The sequence below is a fragment of the Bos taurus genome, chromosome 17 (genome assembly GCF_002263795.3).
Source record: "Bos taurus isolate L1 Dominette 01449 registration number 42190680 breed Hereford chromosome 17, ARS-UCD2.0, whole genome shotgun sequence".
In the NCBI taxonomy this organism is placed as follows: Eukaryota; Metazoa; Chordata; class Mammalia; order Artiodactyla; family Bovidae; genus Bos; species Bos taurus.
This window is the reverse complement of record NC_037344.1, coordinates 71655194-71672794: the sequence shown is the minus strand read 5'-3', so window position 1 is coordinate 71672794 and position 17601 is coordinate 71655194. Positions and strand designations below refer to the sequence as shown.

The 17601-nt window shown below is 53.3% G+C and overlaps 1 protein-coding gene across 11 annotated transcripts in view; it reads left to right on the top strand.

The window, feature by feature from the left end:
* SPECC1L (sperm antigen with calponin homology and coiled-coil domains 1 like) overlaps window positions 1-17601 on the top strand; it is an 86286-nt gene that overhangs the window by 25376 nt on the left and 43309 nt on the right. For 8 of the 11 annotated variants that reach the window (XR_009490950.1, XM_005218226.5, XM_005218227.4 and 5 more), the window contains 3 exons: window positions 1585-1738; window positions 5152-6788; window positions 7746-7953. Coding sequence is in view for 8 of the 11 variants with exons in the window: in XM_005218226.5 (XP_005218283.1) it covers window positions 1585-1738; window positions 5152-6788; window positions 7746-7953 (1999 nt within the window). In the remaining 3 variants the exon portion in view is untranslated. Of the gene's footprint in view, window positions 1-1584; window positions 1739-5151; window positions 6789-7745; window positions 7954-11501; window positions 15493-15524; window positions 15653-17601 lie in introns of those variants that run through there. The other 3 variants (XM_005218228.5, XM_005218229.5, XM_059876020.1) reach the window with 3 other exon arrangements.

Below are 17601 nucleotides of genomic sequence, written 5' to 3'. Positions count from 1 at the left end.
TGCGGCGCGCAGGCTTCTCTCTGGGAGTGTGGGCTCTGGGCCCCCAGGCTCCAGCGGCCGCAGCACATCTTCCGCAGGCTCGGGCTGCAGGCTCCCAAGGGCACGGCCTGCAGAGGTTGCGACACGAGGGCTCCAGCTCCTTCGTGGCCGGGGCTCTTCCCAGACCAGAGATGGAGCCCGTGCCCCCGCATTGGCAGGCAGACCCTCGTCCACTGCAGTACCAGGGAAGTCCCGTTTCTTCCTTTTGTTTTTTGGCTGCAAACAAGGATTGAACGCAGCTCCAGCATGGGAAGTGCCGGTTCCTAACCACTGGGCCGCCAGGAAGCCCCTGAGTGTACGCGTCTCTGCTTCTTATTTCAGTGTTGTTTGTGGCTAGGCCTAGTAAGATGCGGGGGAGGGCCACTTCACCTTAGTGGGCAAAACTTTTGGATCTTTATTTATTCAAAAAATGATTTCAGTTATTTTTGGCTATGGTGGATCTTCGATACGGTTTGGGCTCTCTGGTTGCGGTGCGTGAGCCTCTTGCTGTGGTGGCTCCTCTTGTTGCAGAGCGTGGGCTCCAGGCACCGGGCTTCAGAAGCTGTGGCACGTGGGCTCAGCAGTGTGGGTCCCGGGCTCCAGAGCACGGACTTAGTTACTCCAAGCCATGTGAGATCTTCCCAGATCAGGGATCAAAGCCCCATTTCCTACGTTGGCAGGTGGATTCTTTACCACTGAGCCACCGGGGAAGCCCTGGTCCTTTGATTTAAAAGCACGTTTTTGTGTTTTTTCCTCCCATAGATCTTTAACTCCTCTGTGTTCTCTCTGATTTCTAGGAGAAGTAAAATCAGATTTCTTCACTTTTTTTTCTTAAGTAATAATTTTATGCCCAACCCAGTTATCTAGAGTACTTGTTTCCTTTTTAAAAAGCTCACATGTTTTTCAGTCATCTTCATAAAGCATAAGTAAATCAAATGGTCTTTCTCAAGTAGAATGATCATTTAACCCTCAGTGTGACCATAAAGTCTCTAGTTTTTTATTTGTATGTTATGTGGGCTTTTTAAAAAATCGCCTTCTTTCAATTTTGGCTTAGGCTACCAAAAAAAAAGGTAGATAAACGTTAAAAAAATAAACTTCAGAGAAACTTCTATTAGATGTTGGCTCCATCACTGGATCACTTCAGAGCAGTGGGGGTTCTTCCTCACTCTTAATGCTGCTTCTCGAGAAGCTGCCAGCTGGCGCGCGTGCTGGCTCCGCTGCTCCTGCTTGGTGAGTCACAGCCGAGATGAGGGGTAGCAAGTAGGGTGTCCTCACTTCTTCTCACCCCTCACTGAATCTGGCACGTGGGGGCATACGGTGGGCTCCCATGACATCTTTGAGTCCATTGTGATCTTCATATTTTTAGAAAGAAGTTGCCGCTGTCTGTGAGCCAGCGAGGAGGTTCCGTTTCTGCAGCACCAAGGCATGCGCTGCCTGGTAGCTGCCGGGAGGTCTTTGCAGAGGCCCTGGACTCAGCCTGAAAGTCAAGGACTCTGGTTAGGGTCAGAATGTTATTTAATCTCGCTTTATCTAACCAGCTTGTTTTTAATCTTTTGTTGCTTCTAGACCAAGAGCAGTGATGACCTTTTAGCTGGGATGGCTGGAGGGGTGACCGTGACCAATGGTGTCAAAGGCAAGAAGAACGCCTGCTCCTCGGCCGCGCCAGCCGCGCCCGCGCCTGCCGTGAGCGCCACGGAGAACAGGCCCAGGACCGGCACAGGTGTGCGCGCGGCGGGCCCCGCGGGCGGGGCGGCGGGGTGCCGGGGTGCCATTCGGTCCTGGGGAGTGTCTGGCCTGGGCACGGCTGTCTGGTACTTCATCTCCACATGCTCATCACCCTGTCACTTGAGGGCCGCTCTCGGCACCCTGATGCCCACCCTCAGCTCCAGGCGTCACCCACACACACCTGATCGTCTCTGAAGGATAGCTGCGTGTTTAAAAATACATTCACAGTGCCATTACCAGTCACAATGCCATTACCAGGCCTGAAAATAATCACTTCTCGTATCGTTATTCAGTAAATATTTAAATTTCCAGCTGTCTTATAAGTGTTACATACATACACTTACTTATTTGTCTGGCTTAGGATTTACCAGGATTCACTTAAGGTCCACATACAGTAATTGCTGGTGTCTCTTCAGTCTTCGTTTTAAATCTGTGAGCTCACCCCGCCCCTTTTTCCCTCGCAGTTTAGCGTTTGTAGAAACTGGTTGTTTGACCTGTAGAGTTTCTGGATTTTATTTCCTCCTTTTTGGCCATGTCATGCGGCTTGCAAGATCCTAGTTCGCTCACGAGGGATTGCACCCAGGCCCCAGCGTGAAGGCACGGAGTCCTGACCACGGGGCCTCCAGCGAGCTCCCTCTAGCGAGCTGGATTTTGGTATCGCGCTCCTGTGATGCCCGTGGCCGTGTTCCTGCGTTCTCTCTGCTCACTGTCAGTGCCCCTGGATTTAGAGCCTCGATGGGGCAGATTTAGGGTCCTCCCCTCCTCTCGCCCGCTCCTTCATGCAGGACTGCCATCTGTCCATCTGCCCATGGTGTCTGGCTGTCTCCCGCTGCCTGACGTCAGCAGCCTCTGATAGTCAGTGCCTAGATCCATTCATTCCAGTCCTGCCTTTCTTTCTTCCTTCATTAGCAGCAGTTGTTTTTTTTTTAAGGTCTCGTTCTGTAATCCAGAGAGTAACGCTTTCATATGTGGCTTCTTACACCGAAAGAAAAAAACTTGGAAACTTCCAGTAGTCTTAAGATACTGTGCTTGTAGTAAGTGTGTGAAAGAAGATCGGCAGAAACTAGAGCAGGCCCTCCCTTGCTCTCGTCATTCAGGTTCTTGTCCCCTCTTTGTGTACTGGACTTCCTCCTCGGCTGGCGTGCCAGCTGTGCCCCCGCCTTGACCCCGTGTGGCCTCTTCCTTCCGCCCAGACCCCGGCCCACGCCGACTGCAGCGCCGCGGTCAGCAGGAGGGAGCGTGGACGTCCTTGGCTCAGTGACAGGTGTCACTCCATCTTCTCCTCACCGCAGCCCTGGAGGTCAAGGCCACCCTCAGAGGTGTCATTTAGAGGCTCTCAGCTCAGCGTTGTGAGAGCCCCACGCAGAAGCTGCAGTGCCCCGCCCAGGCCGTGCACCCATTTGCTCAGCGAATGCTTCCTGGGCGCCCGTTCTGTGCCAGGCCTCAGAGCTGGTGATGGAGCACCCTGGACTGTAGGTCTCTGCCCTGGAGCCCGGGTCGTCACCACATCTAACTCTCTGGCTTGTAGGAGGTCGAGTACTCTGAGCCCTCGTACCCCTCCCTCCCTGGCCTTCAGGGTTTCCCTGTGTGCAGACGCCCGCTTCCCTACTGGCCTGCCTCCCGCCCTCGCGGGCTGCCTTCGGTGGTCACCTCCCCAGGCCTTTTGCCCTGTCTTTCCCCTTCCCAGCCTCCGTTTGCAGTCACTCCTCTGCCTTTGAAATCTAGTGCAGATTCGTAATCCCGTCTCTGTTCTTGCAGAGAGGGGGCTCTTGTCCGAGAGTGTAGCCTCCCTCCGCTTCACTGCTCTGTCTGCCCACGCTCCTCCTGCTGCTCTTCGTCCTCCTCCTGCTTCACGAGGCGCCCTCTAGCTTACTCTCCGCCACAGTGCTCCCCTGGGTTTCTTTCCTGCTCGGGAAGATTCACTGAACATTGCCTCTGTGACTCCCTGGATTTGCTGGCGCTCAGGGCCTGTGGAAGCCTCCTTCTCCTGCCCCATCTGCCACGTGGCCTTCCTTTTCCTTCCTGCGTGTGACGCCACGTCTAGCACCTCGTCCCTGTCTGCCGAGGCCTCCAGCACCCCCTGCCTGCACTCCCCGAGCCGCGGCAGAAGCAGGGGCTTCCCACAGCGTCCCCCGTCAGGCAGAGCTTTCGCCCTCCACCCCCTGGTTAGCCTGGTGCTGACACGTGAAGAACCAGTTGGCTCGTTAAGAATAGTTATTGATCAGGTCTAGAACTTATTTTTCAAAGTAAAAACGAGTCTGATGATTTCTTTAAGTGTTTGTGGATGAGCACGGTCTTCTTACGTTAATTAAACACGTCATGTCAGTTGTTCGCACAGGTTTGCCTTTAGCAGTTGGTGACACTGGCTTGTTGCATGAAAGTGTCGCCAGGCCTTAGCGGCGATGCTGCGTCATTTTCTAACACCGATAAAGGCCGAGCGGGTCCTGGTAAGTTGCAGGTTCTGCCGCACGGCCTGCCTGCGTTTGAGTCTTGGCTCATCCATGTATTACCTGTGGGACACTGGCAGATGGCGTATCATCTCTTCTTGGGTTTCTTCATCTGTAGAACAGGATGACGGTAATGAAGCCGGTGTAAATTACCGTGTGTGAGCTGCTAATGCGTGTGTGTAGTGAGGATACGTGCACGCTGCCTGTTTGAATAATTCCTGTTACTGGTGCTGTTTGCGCGACACTTCCAAGTGGTGCAGCGGCAAAGAAGCTGTCTGCCAGAAACGCAGCTTCCAGCCCTGGGTCGGGAAGACCCCCCGAAGAAGGGGAAGTGGCGGCCCCTCCAGTGTGCCTGCCTGGACAGTTCCGCGGGCAGCGGAGCCGGCTGGCCTGCCACCCGTAGGGTCACCGGGGCCGGCCGTGACCGAGCGACGGCTCGCGCACGTGACGCTCCGTGACGTGAGCGTGTCTGCGCTTTCTGTGATCACAGCTCTTGTGTTTGTTGCGGGCAGCTTAGGGTTTTGTTTGTCCAGAGGCTGCCCCTCCCTCTGGTTGCCCGTGGTCTTCCTCCCTTCCTGCTTCTGCAGGTGGTGTGCTGTGTGGCTGGCTGTCCCTCAGAGCACCTTCCTGCAGCCTTCCCGGACGCTGGGCTCCGGCCGCCTGTGGAAACCCACGGCTTGGGATTCAAGTCCACGTGTACTGAGATGCGACTCACAGCCCTTAAAACTGTCCCTTCACAGCATGAAGCCCGGTGTGAAACGTCTTTTTTCATTGATAAATAAAGGGTGATTGATCTTCCTGTTTGGAGGGAGCTGAACTTGACAGTAACCAGACTCTCAGGCAGGGCCAGCGTGACAGTCCCTGTGCAAACCCTTAGATCATTCCTCGTCCCCTTGGGGCATAGCTCTGTGCCTGTCTCTTGCTAATGTTCTGCCTTAAACTCTCTGTCTTAATCATGTAGGCACGAGTTCTTCAACCAAGCGGAGCACTTGCACAGGTAATAAAGAGCCCAGTTCTACTAGAGAAAGATTGCGTGAGCGCACCCGACTAAACCAGAGCAAAAAACTACCTTCTGCAGGTCAGGGGGCTAATGACGTGGCGTCGGCCAAACGCTCCCGCAGTCGCACGGCTGCGGAATGCGACGTCCGCATGAGCAAGTCCAAGTCGGACAATCAGATCAGTGACAAAGCTGCTCTGGAGGCCAGAGTGAAGGATCTTCTCACCTTGGCCAAAACCAAGGACGTGGAGATTTTACATCTGCGGAGCGAGCTCCGGGACATGCGTGCTCAGCTGGGTATCAGCGAGGACCCCCTCACCGAGGGCGCCGAGACGTCCGAGGAGAAGGAAGCCAGCACCGTGCACCAGCCAACCGACGTGGAGTCCACCTTGCTGCAGCTGCAGGAGCAGAACGCCGCCATCCGCGAAGAGCTCAACCAGCTGAAGAACGAGAACCGGATGCTGAAGGACCGGCTGAACGCGCTGGGCTTCTCCCTGGAGCAGAGGCTGGACCATTCCGAAAAGCTGTTTGGCTATCAGTCCCTGAGCCCAGAGATCACCCCTGGTAACCAGAGCGACGGCGGCGGGACGCTGACCTCCTCGGTGGAGGGCTCGGCCCCTGGCTCAGTGGAGGATCTGCTGAGCCAGGATGAAAACACGCTCATGGACCATCAGCACAGCAACTCCCTGGACAACCTGGACAGTGAGTGCAGTGAGGTGTACCAGCCCCTCACGTCCAGCGACGACGCCCTGGACGCGCCCTCGTCCTCGGAGTCAGAAGGCCTTCCGAGCGTAGAGCGCTCTCGCAAGGGCAGCAGCGGGAATGCCAGCGAAGTGTCTGTCGCGTGCCTGACGGAGCGGATACACCAGATGGAGGAGAACCAGCACAGCACGAGCGAGGAGCTGCAGGCCACTCTGCAGGAGCTGGCTGACCTGCAGCAGATCACCCAGGAGCTGAACAGCGAGAATGAGCGGCTCGGCGAGGAGAAGGTGATTCTCATGGAGTCCCTGTGTCAGCAGAGCGACAAGCTGGAGCACTTCAGCCGGCAGATTGAGTATTTCCGCTCCCTCCTGGACGAGCATCACATTTCCTATGTCATCGACGAAGACGTGAAAAGCGGGCGCTACATGGAGCTGGAGCAGCGCTACATGGACCTCGCTGAGAACAGCCGCTTTGAACGGGAGCAGCTCCTTGGCGTCCAGCAGCACCTAAGCAACACCCTGAAGATGGCCGAGCAGGACAACAAGGAGGCCCAGGAGCTGATCGGCGCGCTCAAGGAGCGCAGCCACCACATGGAGCGGGCCGTCGAGTCCGAGCAGAAGGGCAAGGCGGCCTTGGCCGCCACCCTGGAGGAGCTCAGAGCCACCCTGGCCAGTGACCAGATCGAGATGAATCGCCTGAAGGCCCAGCTGGAGAACGAGAAGCAGAAAGTGGCGGAGCTGTACTCTATCCATAACTCTGGAGACAAGTCTGACATTCAGGACCTCCTGGAGAGCGTCAGGCTGGACAAGGAGAAAGCAGAGACTCTGGCCAGTAGCCTGCAGGAAGACCTGGCCCACACCCGGAATGATGCCAACCGGCTGCAGGACGCCATCGCAAAGGTACCGTTTCAGTAGATAGAGGGCTCTGGAGCCGCGTGGAGTGGCTGTGGCACATGGCACGCTTCCCGAGAGCCGGCAGCCGGGTGGCGTGCCACTAGCTCCTCCTAAGGGGATCTTTTTCTGAGCTGCTTGTCTTGGGCAGGAGTGAAAAGTGTTCTTGTAACGACGTCACTTCCACTCTCACTTCTCCACTGTGGTCCTGCCTGTGAAAGGCTAAAGCTGGGGTCACGCCTGACGGAAGTTGTCCCCAGTTCTGGGGGTGCCCGGGGAGCGTGTCACGCAGTGTCACAGCACCCTCGCGGCTGTATTGACACAAGGAAAATGGAGAGCCAGAATTGCGGTCTGTGGGGCCAGCAGCGTCTGCCTCCTCTTCTGTGGTGTGGTTTTTCAAGTAGAGATCTAGGAGTTTGGGTTAAGCTGCTGTGCAATTTGGATGAGAGTCTGTTCTTAATATGTAAATCTTAATTTTTTAAGGGATGACTTTCAGAGATACAGTTTAGGAGATATATTTGTTGGCGCGTACATGTTGGGGGCCCCCGTGAACTAATAGTTTGACAGTGTTTGAGGATTTTTGGTTTCTGTTTTTAATTTGATACTGAAACCGTCAGAAAGCAGACATCATTTTTGTGGGAAAGCATGTTAATTGTTGATGAGATGCATGCCTTCAGTCCAAACTTTGGAGAAGGGGAGACTTCCAAAACCTCTTCGTAAGTACTGTAGCGAGATTCAGTACTCGTGCTGTGATGTCATCGCGAGGTCAGTGGTGTGGCAGCGCGCCGTGCTGAGGCGTGTTGTGTGATGTCCGAGGCGCTGGACGCCCACAGTGGTCACACGGCCCTCCTCACTCTCGCAGAGCAGTGCCCACTTCGCGCCCAGCCCGGGCGGCCTGTGCGTCCGTCCTGGGACTTAGCTCAGAACGGCGCTCCCTTCCTGACCTGCACCATCGGTTTCACGCAGGTGGAAGACGAGTACCGAGCCTTCCAAGGGGAAGCTAAGAAGCAGATAGAGGACCTGAACGTGGCCGTAGAGAAGCTACGCTCAGAGCTGGAAGAAAGAGACACAGAGAGGAGTGACATGAAGGAAACGATCTTTGAGCTTGAGGATGAAGTGGAGCAGCACCGGGCAGTGAAGCTGCACGACAACCTCATCATCTCGGACTTGGAGAGTAAGTGACGCCCCCAACCCGTGGGACCGTGCACGCTCGGGACAGATGGGGCGGGTGGCTCTGCCTGGGCAGGGTGCTGGGGCAGCCGCGCTGTGGCCGGGCAGGCACGTGTGGGCTGGGGCCTCATGGCACCGCCCGTCTCCCGGCCGCTGTTTTGCTCCTGAAGGACTGTTACACAGAAGCATCTCTTTAAAACTGCATAACTGTGAAAAGTCATTTCAGTGAGACGTTAGTGGGGCTGTTACCTTTCTAGATCTCAGGAAAAGCCGTTTATCACCAGCGTCTAGTGGTTGCAAGTGTAGGGAGACCAAAGCTACTGATCTTTAGGCCTACAGCACAGGTTTTTGTTTATCTGTTTAATTTTCCTCCTCTCCATGAAGATTTTACGGTCAGGTAGATTTGGAATTCGGATTTTGAGTTGCTCTGTTTGCTTTTTTAAAAGATTTTTTAAAACTATTTTGTAGTTATTTCAGACTTATAAAAAAAGTTGCAAAAATAGTACAAGCATTTCTGTGTGAAAATTTGATGAGGAATGGAAGTTCGCATGATCCTCTCACAGACTGTGTGCTCTGTTGGAAGCGAGGAAAAAGATACACGGTGGAGCACTTGGGCAGCACTGTGACAGGCACGCGGCTGTGCCTGGGCCGCGTTCTGGCTGAGCTGCGACTCATCTAGTCACAGAGATACGTGTAGGCAAAAGGTGAGGAACGTCGTGCTGGCAGGACTGAGTGGTGTTTCCCCGAAGACGCCGGCGTCGTGAAGCGCCGAGGCCGAGCGGGAGTCCCAGGCTGCAGCAGTGGGGAGGGCCAGCCCCTGCCCCCTTGCCTGCCGGCCCCGGGCTGCCCTCAGGCTGTGGGGACGGGCGTCGGCACAAACGCATGAGGTGGACAGCCCGGGGTCTGAGTGCTGGTAGGGACCACACACCGCATCGTGCCGGGGTGAGGGGCGTGGCTCGTGTCCCTAAGGAAGGATGAATGCAGGCGGACGGGCAGGGAGCGGAGGCAGCAGAAGCCGGAACACGGCGCTCTGTTAGGTGGGCAGGGCTGAGTAAGAGGCGCGTGGGAGCCAGGTCCTGGTCCTTGTGTCACATCCTGTGTCTTTTGTAACTTTCAAGCTATTTCCAAATGATAGGTTTTAAAAGTTCTTCTGTACTGTTTACCTGGACTCCTTGAATATCAGCAAATTTTAAGTAGAAATGGCTGCTAAGGATGGCCTGGTGGGGATGCGGAGGATGGAGGTAACCTTTCTGGATGCCTTGGTGGTTTTCCAGTCGCCCATTCGTGTCTGACTCTTTGTGACCCCATGGACTGCAGCATGCCAGGCTTCCTTGCCCTTCACCATCTCCCAGAGTTTGCCAAAACTCATGTCCATTGAGTCCGTGATGCCATCCAACTGTCTCATCCTCTGTCGCCCCCTTCTCCTCCTGCCCTCAAACTTTCCCAGCATCAGGGTCTTTTCCAGTAAGTTGGCTCTTCACATCAGGTGGCCAAAATATTGGCGCTTCAGCTTCAGTCCTGCCAGTGACTATGCAGGGTTGATTTCCTTTAGAATTCACTGGTGTGATCGCCTCGCTGTCCAAGCAACTCTCAAGAGTCTTCTCCAGCACCACAGTTCAAAGCCTTAATTCTTTCGCGTTCAGCCTTCCTCGTGGTCCGACTCTCACATGCATAGACGACTACTGGAAAAGCCACAGCTGTGACTGGATGGGCATTCGTGGGCAAAGCGCCGTCTCTGGTTTTAATGCGCTGTCTGGCTTTTCATCCAAGGAGCAAGCATCTTTTAATTTCATGGCTGCAGTCACCGCCCACAGTAGTTTTGGAGCCCAAGAAAATAAAGTGTCATAAGTCTGTCATGGTTTCATTTTTTTCTCCATCTATTTACCATGAAGTGATGGGACCAGATGCTATGATCTTAGTTTTTTTGAATGTTGAGTTCTAAGTCAGCTTTTTCGTTCTCCTCTTTCACCTTCATCAAAAGCCTCTTTAGTCCTTCTTCACTTTCTGCCATAAGGGTGGTGTCATCTGCATGTCTGAATTTATTGGAATTTCTCCCAGCAATCTTGATTCCAGCTTGTGATTCATCCAACCTGGCATTTCACATGATGTATTCTGCGTAGAACTTAAATAAGCAGGGTGACGATACGCAGTCTTCACGACATACTCCTTTCCCAATTTTGAACCGGTCTGTTGTTCCATGTCCGGTTCTAACTGTTGCTTCTTGACCTGCATACAGGTTTCTCAGGAGGCAGGTAAGGTGGTCTGGAATTCCCATCTCTTTAAGAATTTTCCACAGTGTGTTGTGATCCACAGTCAAAAGCTTTAGTGTAGTCAAGGAAGCAGAAGTAGATGTTTATCTGTGATCCAACGGATGTTAGCAGTTTGATCTCTGGTTCCTCTCGTGTGTCTGTACATCTTGTAAATCCAGCTTGTACATCTGAAAGTTCTTGGTTCAAGTACTAATGAAGACTAGCTCGAAGGATTTTGAGCATTACCTTGCTAGCATGTGAAATGAGCTCAACTGTGTGGCAGTTTGAACATTCTTTGGCCTTTCTTTGGGATTGGAATGAAAATGGACCTTTTCCAGCCTTGGCTAGAGCTGTTGAAATGTCGGGTCATGCTTCTTTGCGGACCGACAGGCAGACGCAACGTGGGGCTGGAGCACCTGTGCCCGCGGGTGCGGGGTTGGAGGGGGTTGATCTACTCCCAGGAGAGGGGGGTTGTTTGCATCAGCCCTCAAGGTGTCTGGTGGCGATTCTGAGCTCTGGCTGGTTGACCTGGCATTTGTAGGATGACCTCAGGGCTATTCAGACTATTCCAGAGTGTGAGGGTACTGGAGTGGCTTGTGGGACTGCATTCCTGAGGGACGTAGTGATGCACTTTTTCATCTAAAGTTTTAGAAAACTTTTAGTTTAACATTTATGTCCAGTTTTTTTTTCATTGTCTGAACTGAGAGAGTTAACTGCATTTACTTCCTAAATACAGATGGTTCTAAAGTTTCAGATTAACTTGGGAGTTCAGTGTCTTCTTTTAGTACAGATAATAGCCTTTTGCCTTGCAAACCTTTTGCTTTGAATGTGGAAAGAGTGACACCTTGTGGTAATTGGGGTGATAGCTAGAAAAATGTTAGAGGTTTCCAGGGACAAAATTTTCCATATCAATGCCAAAATAAACATTACATAAACAGGGTATGGATTTTAAGTATAAAATGGCTGAAAATCCTTAATAAAATCTTTTTGGCCATGTAGTTTCTCTCCCCAATTTTAAAATAATTTTTTATTTTGTATTTGGGTATTGCCAATTATGGAAACAGTAACAGGCTTTATTTTCTTGGGCTCCAAAATCACTGCAGATGGTGACTGCAGCCATGAAATTAAAAGACCCTTGCTTCTTGGGAGGAAAGGTATGACCAACGTGGACAGCATATTAAAAAGCAGAGACATTACTTTGCTGACAGAGGTCCATCTAGTCAAGGCTGTGATTTTTTTCCAGTGGTCATTTATGGATGTGAGAGTTGGACCATAAAGAAAGCTGAGTGCTGAAGAATTGATGCTTTTGAACTGTGGTGTTGGAGAAGACTCTTGAGAATCCCTTGGACTGCAAGGAGATCCAACCAGTGAATCCTAAAGGAAATCAACCCTGAATAGTCACTGGAAGGACTGATGCTGAAACTAAAGCTCCAGGACTTTGGCCACCTGATTCGAAGAACTGACTCATTGGAAAAGACCCTGATGCTGAGAAAGATTGAAGGCAGGAGGAGAAGGGGACGACAGAGGATGAGACGGTTGGATGGCATCACTGACTCGATGGGCATGAGTTCGAGCAAGCTCCGGGAGTTGGTAATGGACAGGAAGCCTGGTGTGCTGCAGTCCATGGGGTCGCAAAGAGTGGGTCATGACTAAGCAACTGAAGTGAACTGATAGCTGATTAATGGGCTTCCCTGATGGCTCAGCTGGTAAAGAATCCGCCTTCAATGCAGGAGACACAGGTTCAATCCCTGGGACAGGAAGATCCAGTGGAATAGGGAATGGCAACCTGCTTCAGTATTCTCGCCTGGGAAATCCCACGGGCGGAAGAGCCTGGTGGGCTGCAGTCCACGGTGTCTCAGGGAGGTGAACACGACTGAGTGCGAGCACAGAGACAACGGCTGATCAACAACATTCTGAGGGTCCCAGGCGGACAGCAGGGGACTCGGCCACACGCATGCATGTGTTTCTTCCTGGCCGCGCAGACTGCCACGCTACGTGAGCAGAGCTCCCTGCACCGCACAGGAGGTCCTTGTTGGTTATCCGTTTTAAGTACAGCAGTGTGTACCTGTCCAGTTTTTTGAAGTAAAAGTTGAAATAGGCAGCCGTACCTGGAGAGCTGGGTGTCCGTTGGCAGCTGCTGCCTGGGTGTGGCGGTCAGTGGCATTTCGCAGCGTTTGCCTTCTGAGTGTGTCTTTAGCTGGACCGGTTGGCAGTGAGCTGTGGACACTGACCTCCGGAAGGTGTCAGCACATCTCCTGTAACCACAGTGCAGGGTCACGGTTAGCAAAGCTAGGCGTGAGCTCTTAGCATCATCGAACACCCCACGTGCAGATTTTCCTAGCTGACCCTAGAATTCCTTTATAATTGTTTGATAGGATCCAGGATCCAGACACGTTTCATGTAATTTCTGTTATAGCTACATAATCTGATAGGAGTTAGTTTTTTCCTCAAGAATTCTAGCCTTTAGGATGCATGCTAAGTCAGCACTTGATTTAGGGGCGTCCAGGAAAGGGAATGCTGCTAACTGGGAGATGAGGGGTTTTTCCTGTGGAATGAAAGCATCCCCATGGTCAGTGTTAGAGCCTGTTTAATCACCCCCCTCCAAAGAAATCCTGCACCCATTAGGAGTCGCTGATCATTCACCCCAGCGTGGTTCTGACTTTGGTATTAATAGACAAGATTTCAAAACAGCTTTTGTGAATGTACTCAGGACATGGAGGAAAGCGTACTCGTCATGATGAACAAATAGCAAATCTCCAGAGGTAAAAACTGTTAAAAAGGAACCTAGTAGGTATTCTGGAACTGAAACATTAAGACAGCAAATACAGAAAGTTACTGAGTCATTTAAACTGCAAATCAGAGATGTGGAGGAGCCACTGACCTTGAACGTCAATCTGTAGACATTATCCAGGGTCTGCATGGTCCCCCGGAGAGCTTGGCGCCGGCGCCGTGTAGACCTGGAGGGCGTGCCGGCCTGGCCTGCCTGCGGTGTCCTGGCCGCACTGGGACGTCACATCTGAGCCGGGAAGGTCTGAGTAGCAGCTCTCCCAGTAAATACTCTTTAAGACTTCCAGCTCAGGATGATGGCACCTCTTTTCCCTCCCACAGTCCTAGGGACACGGCGGGAGAGACATTATAAAAATACTCTGAACAGTAGAGCAAAGAGAAAACGGGAAGGGTCCTGTCCGTAGGCCAAGAGTTCTAAGCAGTCTCTGGAAGACTTCGTGTATCTATAAAGCCGATGGAGTTGGCCGTGGGCATCAGCGGGAATAGAGAGGTCTGCGGCCTAGAGAGCTTTGCACCTCTCAGTAGTGACGTCCCCACCATGCCCTGGGGCTGAGGGCACCATCCTCCCTGTGGGGTCTGAGGCCGAGGGATCAGGCGCTGGGGGTCCTTACACGCCCTGCTCTGCTGCTGGCCCAACGCTGCCCCTGGGCTCGTCTCTGTCTAAGGAAGGTGGGACTCTGGGCCCGGGGGCCCCCAGCACCACACCCTCCGTACTGTGCCAGGATAACTGCCGGCTGCTGTGTTGTCTTGAAAAGGAGACCACACAGAGGGCAGGGCAGCTCGGCCCCGCAGTGAAATGGGCGCGCGCCTGTCGCCTCCGCAGAAACCGCCTTTTCCCTCTTGTTCATCCAGAGTGTGTCCCCCCACCCCCAGCAGAGGCTCCTGTCGTCAGCAGAGCCTTCTTTAGCCAGTGGTCCGTCCAGAAGCGTGCAGGAGTCTCTGATGCGAATCATTCTTTGTAAGTAAGAGAGACCAGCCAGGACTTACTAGACGTTTTAATACCTTCTTGTTGCTTTGTCAAGTCCGACTCTTTGCGACCCCATAGACTGTAGCCCGCCAGGCTCCTCCATCCACGGGATTTCCCAGCAAGAGTGCTCGAGCAGGTTGCCATTTGCTTCTCCAGGGGATCTTCCCGATCCAGGGATCGAACCTCTGTTTCCTGCATTGACAGGCAGATTCTTTACTGCTGAGCCACCAGGAAAGCACCTTTTAGCATCTTAGAAGAGCTTAGAGGAGAATAGCAGAAAGAAACAGCTCAACACAGCCTCCAAAATAAAGCTGCTAACGTGCCGAGCGAAACACAGCTGACTGGTATCAAGAACAGTGGTGCCAGCCAGACCTCAGGTCCAGCTTGGCCGCGACCTCACCTCCCACTCGCTGTCTGCGTCGCCCTGAGCCCTGCACACTTGCAGCTGCGTTCTGCCCTCTGCAGTTCCTGAGGTTCAGGCCAGCCTAGGGCCTGGCATCCTGATACATGGAAGTTGATGACCGTGGTGATCATGGGCGGCTCGAGACGAGAGAACGGGCAGGAGCAAGAGGAGGAAAGCTGTGTCCTGCTGTGATGAGACGACCTGGAAGGCACGGTGCTGGGGAGCCTTCGTGGAGAAGACTCATGTTGACTGTGTATGATTAAAACTTTCAGTGAAGTATCAGAATTATTAATAAATGGCATTGGGAGAAGTATTTGTAACATATATCAAATATGTAGAGAGGTTCAGTAAGACTAGACTAACCCGTTAGCTAAATGATGCGTGTGAATAAGTAAGTCCGAAAAAGATACAGGAAGATGCTTGACTTCTGAAAAAGGCAGTGAAACAAGACGAGATGGGGGTTTGAGGAATTTAAGAGCTAACATGTAAGGGAGGAGCAAAGGGTCCCTTCTGGAGCACTGATCAGAATTCTTATGAGGATAACAGTGCCACAGCAACCTGCTTGCAGAAACCTGCTCTTCAGAGAACCCTTAAGGCTTGCAGCTGTACACACAGATGTGGATGCTCCCGAGTTGCAGGTCACCAGAGACCAGGAAACGACCTATATTTTCAACAGTCGAGGTCCAGTTAGAAGCCCGTGGGCTCGGTGCGTCCCTGCCTCGCTGCTCTTTAACCAGCCGGGGTGGGCACGCCCGGTTGGCGTGCGCAGGCCAGAGAAGCGTGTGCGTGAAAGAAAGCACGCGCCAGAGGATGAGCCGGGGGTGTTACCTGCGATGAAGACCACGGCGGTTTCACTACAGCTTCACACTCGGACTGTAGCCAGCCGTAGTGGCGTTCCTGAAGAAACACCGATCTCAGTGTATCCCATCCCGCGGAGTCTGTAACTTGGTGACTCCTCAGAAAGAATTCTGTACTCTAGAGCGAGTGGTCGGCCTGTCCCTGCTGAGTTTCAGGTGGTCCTTCAGTGCCTGTCCTCTCTCTGGGGATGAGTCCTCAGGTAACGCCTGAGACCCGGAGGCGCTCGTGGTGCTTATGAGACATGGTGGAGCCGTGCTGACTCTTTGGATGAGTCCTCAGGTAACGCCTGAGACCCGGAGGTGCTCGTGGTGCTTATGAGACATGCTGGAGCCGTGCTGACTCTTTGTTAATGGGAGGTTGCTGAGGCGAATCACAATATTTCCAGTTGATGGAGTATGATTGTGGCCATCAGAACTCTGCTGCGGGTCCATATTTATTGGTAAAAGTGTCCAGTATCTACTGACTAGTGGGAGAGCTTATAAAGCAGTAGAAATAGTATAATTTTTTTTTCTTGTAAACGTGTATTACTTTTAGAATCAAGGGGTAAAAGTTATAGCCACATTTTGGGGGGAGGGATAAAAATGAGTAAAATAAAAAGCAGTAGGGACTTCCCTGGCAGCCCGCTGGATTAAACCTGCACCCTTCAAGGCAGGGGACGCGGGTTCAGCCCCTGGGTGGGGGGTTAGAATCCTACATGCTGTGAGGCGTGGCCACACGTAGAAAACGAAGACAAAAGTAGTGAATGGTTTATTCTAAACTCACGCATATCCTCCTCCTGCATCGGGGCTCTGTTTTGGGGGTACAGCTGTGGCCTGGTGGCTGGCTGCCCGCCGCCCCGCCCACCCTGAGGGGTGCAGCTTTAGCTGACAGGTTCCCAGGTCCTTCCTGCCTCTGAAAACTGCCGGGCCGTTGGCAACACCAGCCAGGTACAGGGCCGGCTGAGCACTGGGCATCTTCTGTCATCGGAGGGCAGGGGAGCTTGCGGGGACTTTGCTCCCTTCACACCACAGGGGTCGTGGGGGGTCCCATAGCGAGGCTGCTGACCACAGCGCCCGCAGGGGGACGGGCCCGTGGCCGGAAGTGGCGCAGAGGCCCAGCTGATGGTTCTGGTTTGTCGTCGACGGTGGGAAGGTTGTGAACCCCACTGTTAGATGGGCAGGCTGGTGCCCGGGATTGCTCAGAGCAAGGTGGGCTCAGTGGCAGCGACAGAAGAGGGACGCGCCGATTCCCAGAGCAGAAGCGGCGCTGCGGTTAACCTTGGAGAGGGAGGGCGGCGCTTCTGCTCTTTGAGAGACGGTGGTGCTGCGTGCGAGATGAGGCAGTAGATGGCAGCGTCTCTCCCACTCAGGCTGTGAGGCGGGAGCTGTGTCAAGGCCCGGGTGACCGAGGCCCACGCTGCCCCGTGTGACAGGCCGCTGCCCAGCCTCCTCACCGCGCGGCTGGGCCGCCGGCGCCCGTGTTTCCAGGGAGGAAAGCCGGTTGTCACTTTTCCTGCTTCTGTGAAGCGTAAATAATAGAGTTCCCTGGAGACTCCTGAAGTCCTTTATTCCGCCTGAATATGTCCACTGGCCGTCAGCGCCCTTCTGTTTAAGTGGGGACGCGACCGCAGCGGACTCGCGGTGCTGAGGGTAAGGGGTGTCCTCTGAGAGCCGCAGTCCCGTGAGTCCTGTGGCCGTGAACGTCGAGGCTGCTAGAGGAGAGGGTGAGAGCAGAAGAAGGGCGCCTGGGGTCTTACGGTGAGCCTGAGACGGCCACGCGGCTTACGTGTCGCCTGAGGGTCAGGGCAGTAAGACCGGCAGTCGCGCGCCTCGTGTGTGTCCCCTTACACAACAGGCCGCCTGCCGCCAGCAGGGACGGAAAGCAGTGTTCAGCAGAGGAGAGATACACACTTTTGTTTTGCTTGTTTTAACTGTAAAACATCTTTTGCGCATAAGTGTAGTATAAAGGATAGGTGTGTGACCTCTAGTGTTTTCCACGCTAGACATGTTACAGCGTCTGTCCTTGTTCCTTGCCCGTCTCTGCTGATAACCACCAAGACCCCGATTTCATCCACACGTAGGTCAGACAGAGCCCAGTTCCCTCTGGTTCCAGAGTCATCCTCGCCTGGGTTGCTGGACTTGCCCGCTCGCCTGTGTCCCCCCTTTGCCCTGACCAAACGGGATGGCCCGTGTGGCCCCTAAGTTCCAGGTGAAGTGAGGTCCGAAGCAGCTGTGTAGAGCCAGACTGTTAAAATTTAATCCTTTGCAATGAAAACACCCTCTTTTCTGTCTCTGAAAGGGTAGGAACTGCGCCCATTTTTCCTTTCCTTATATCTCAGGCACCTTGTGCAAAAATTTAACACAAAAGCAGGTACTTATGGGCAGTTTCTTGAATTACTGAGTGAAAGTA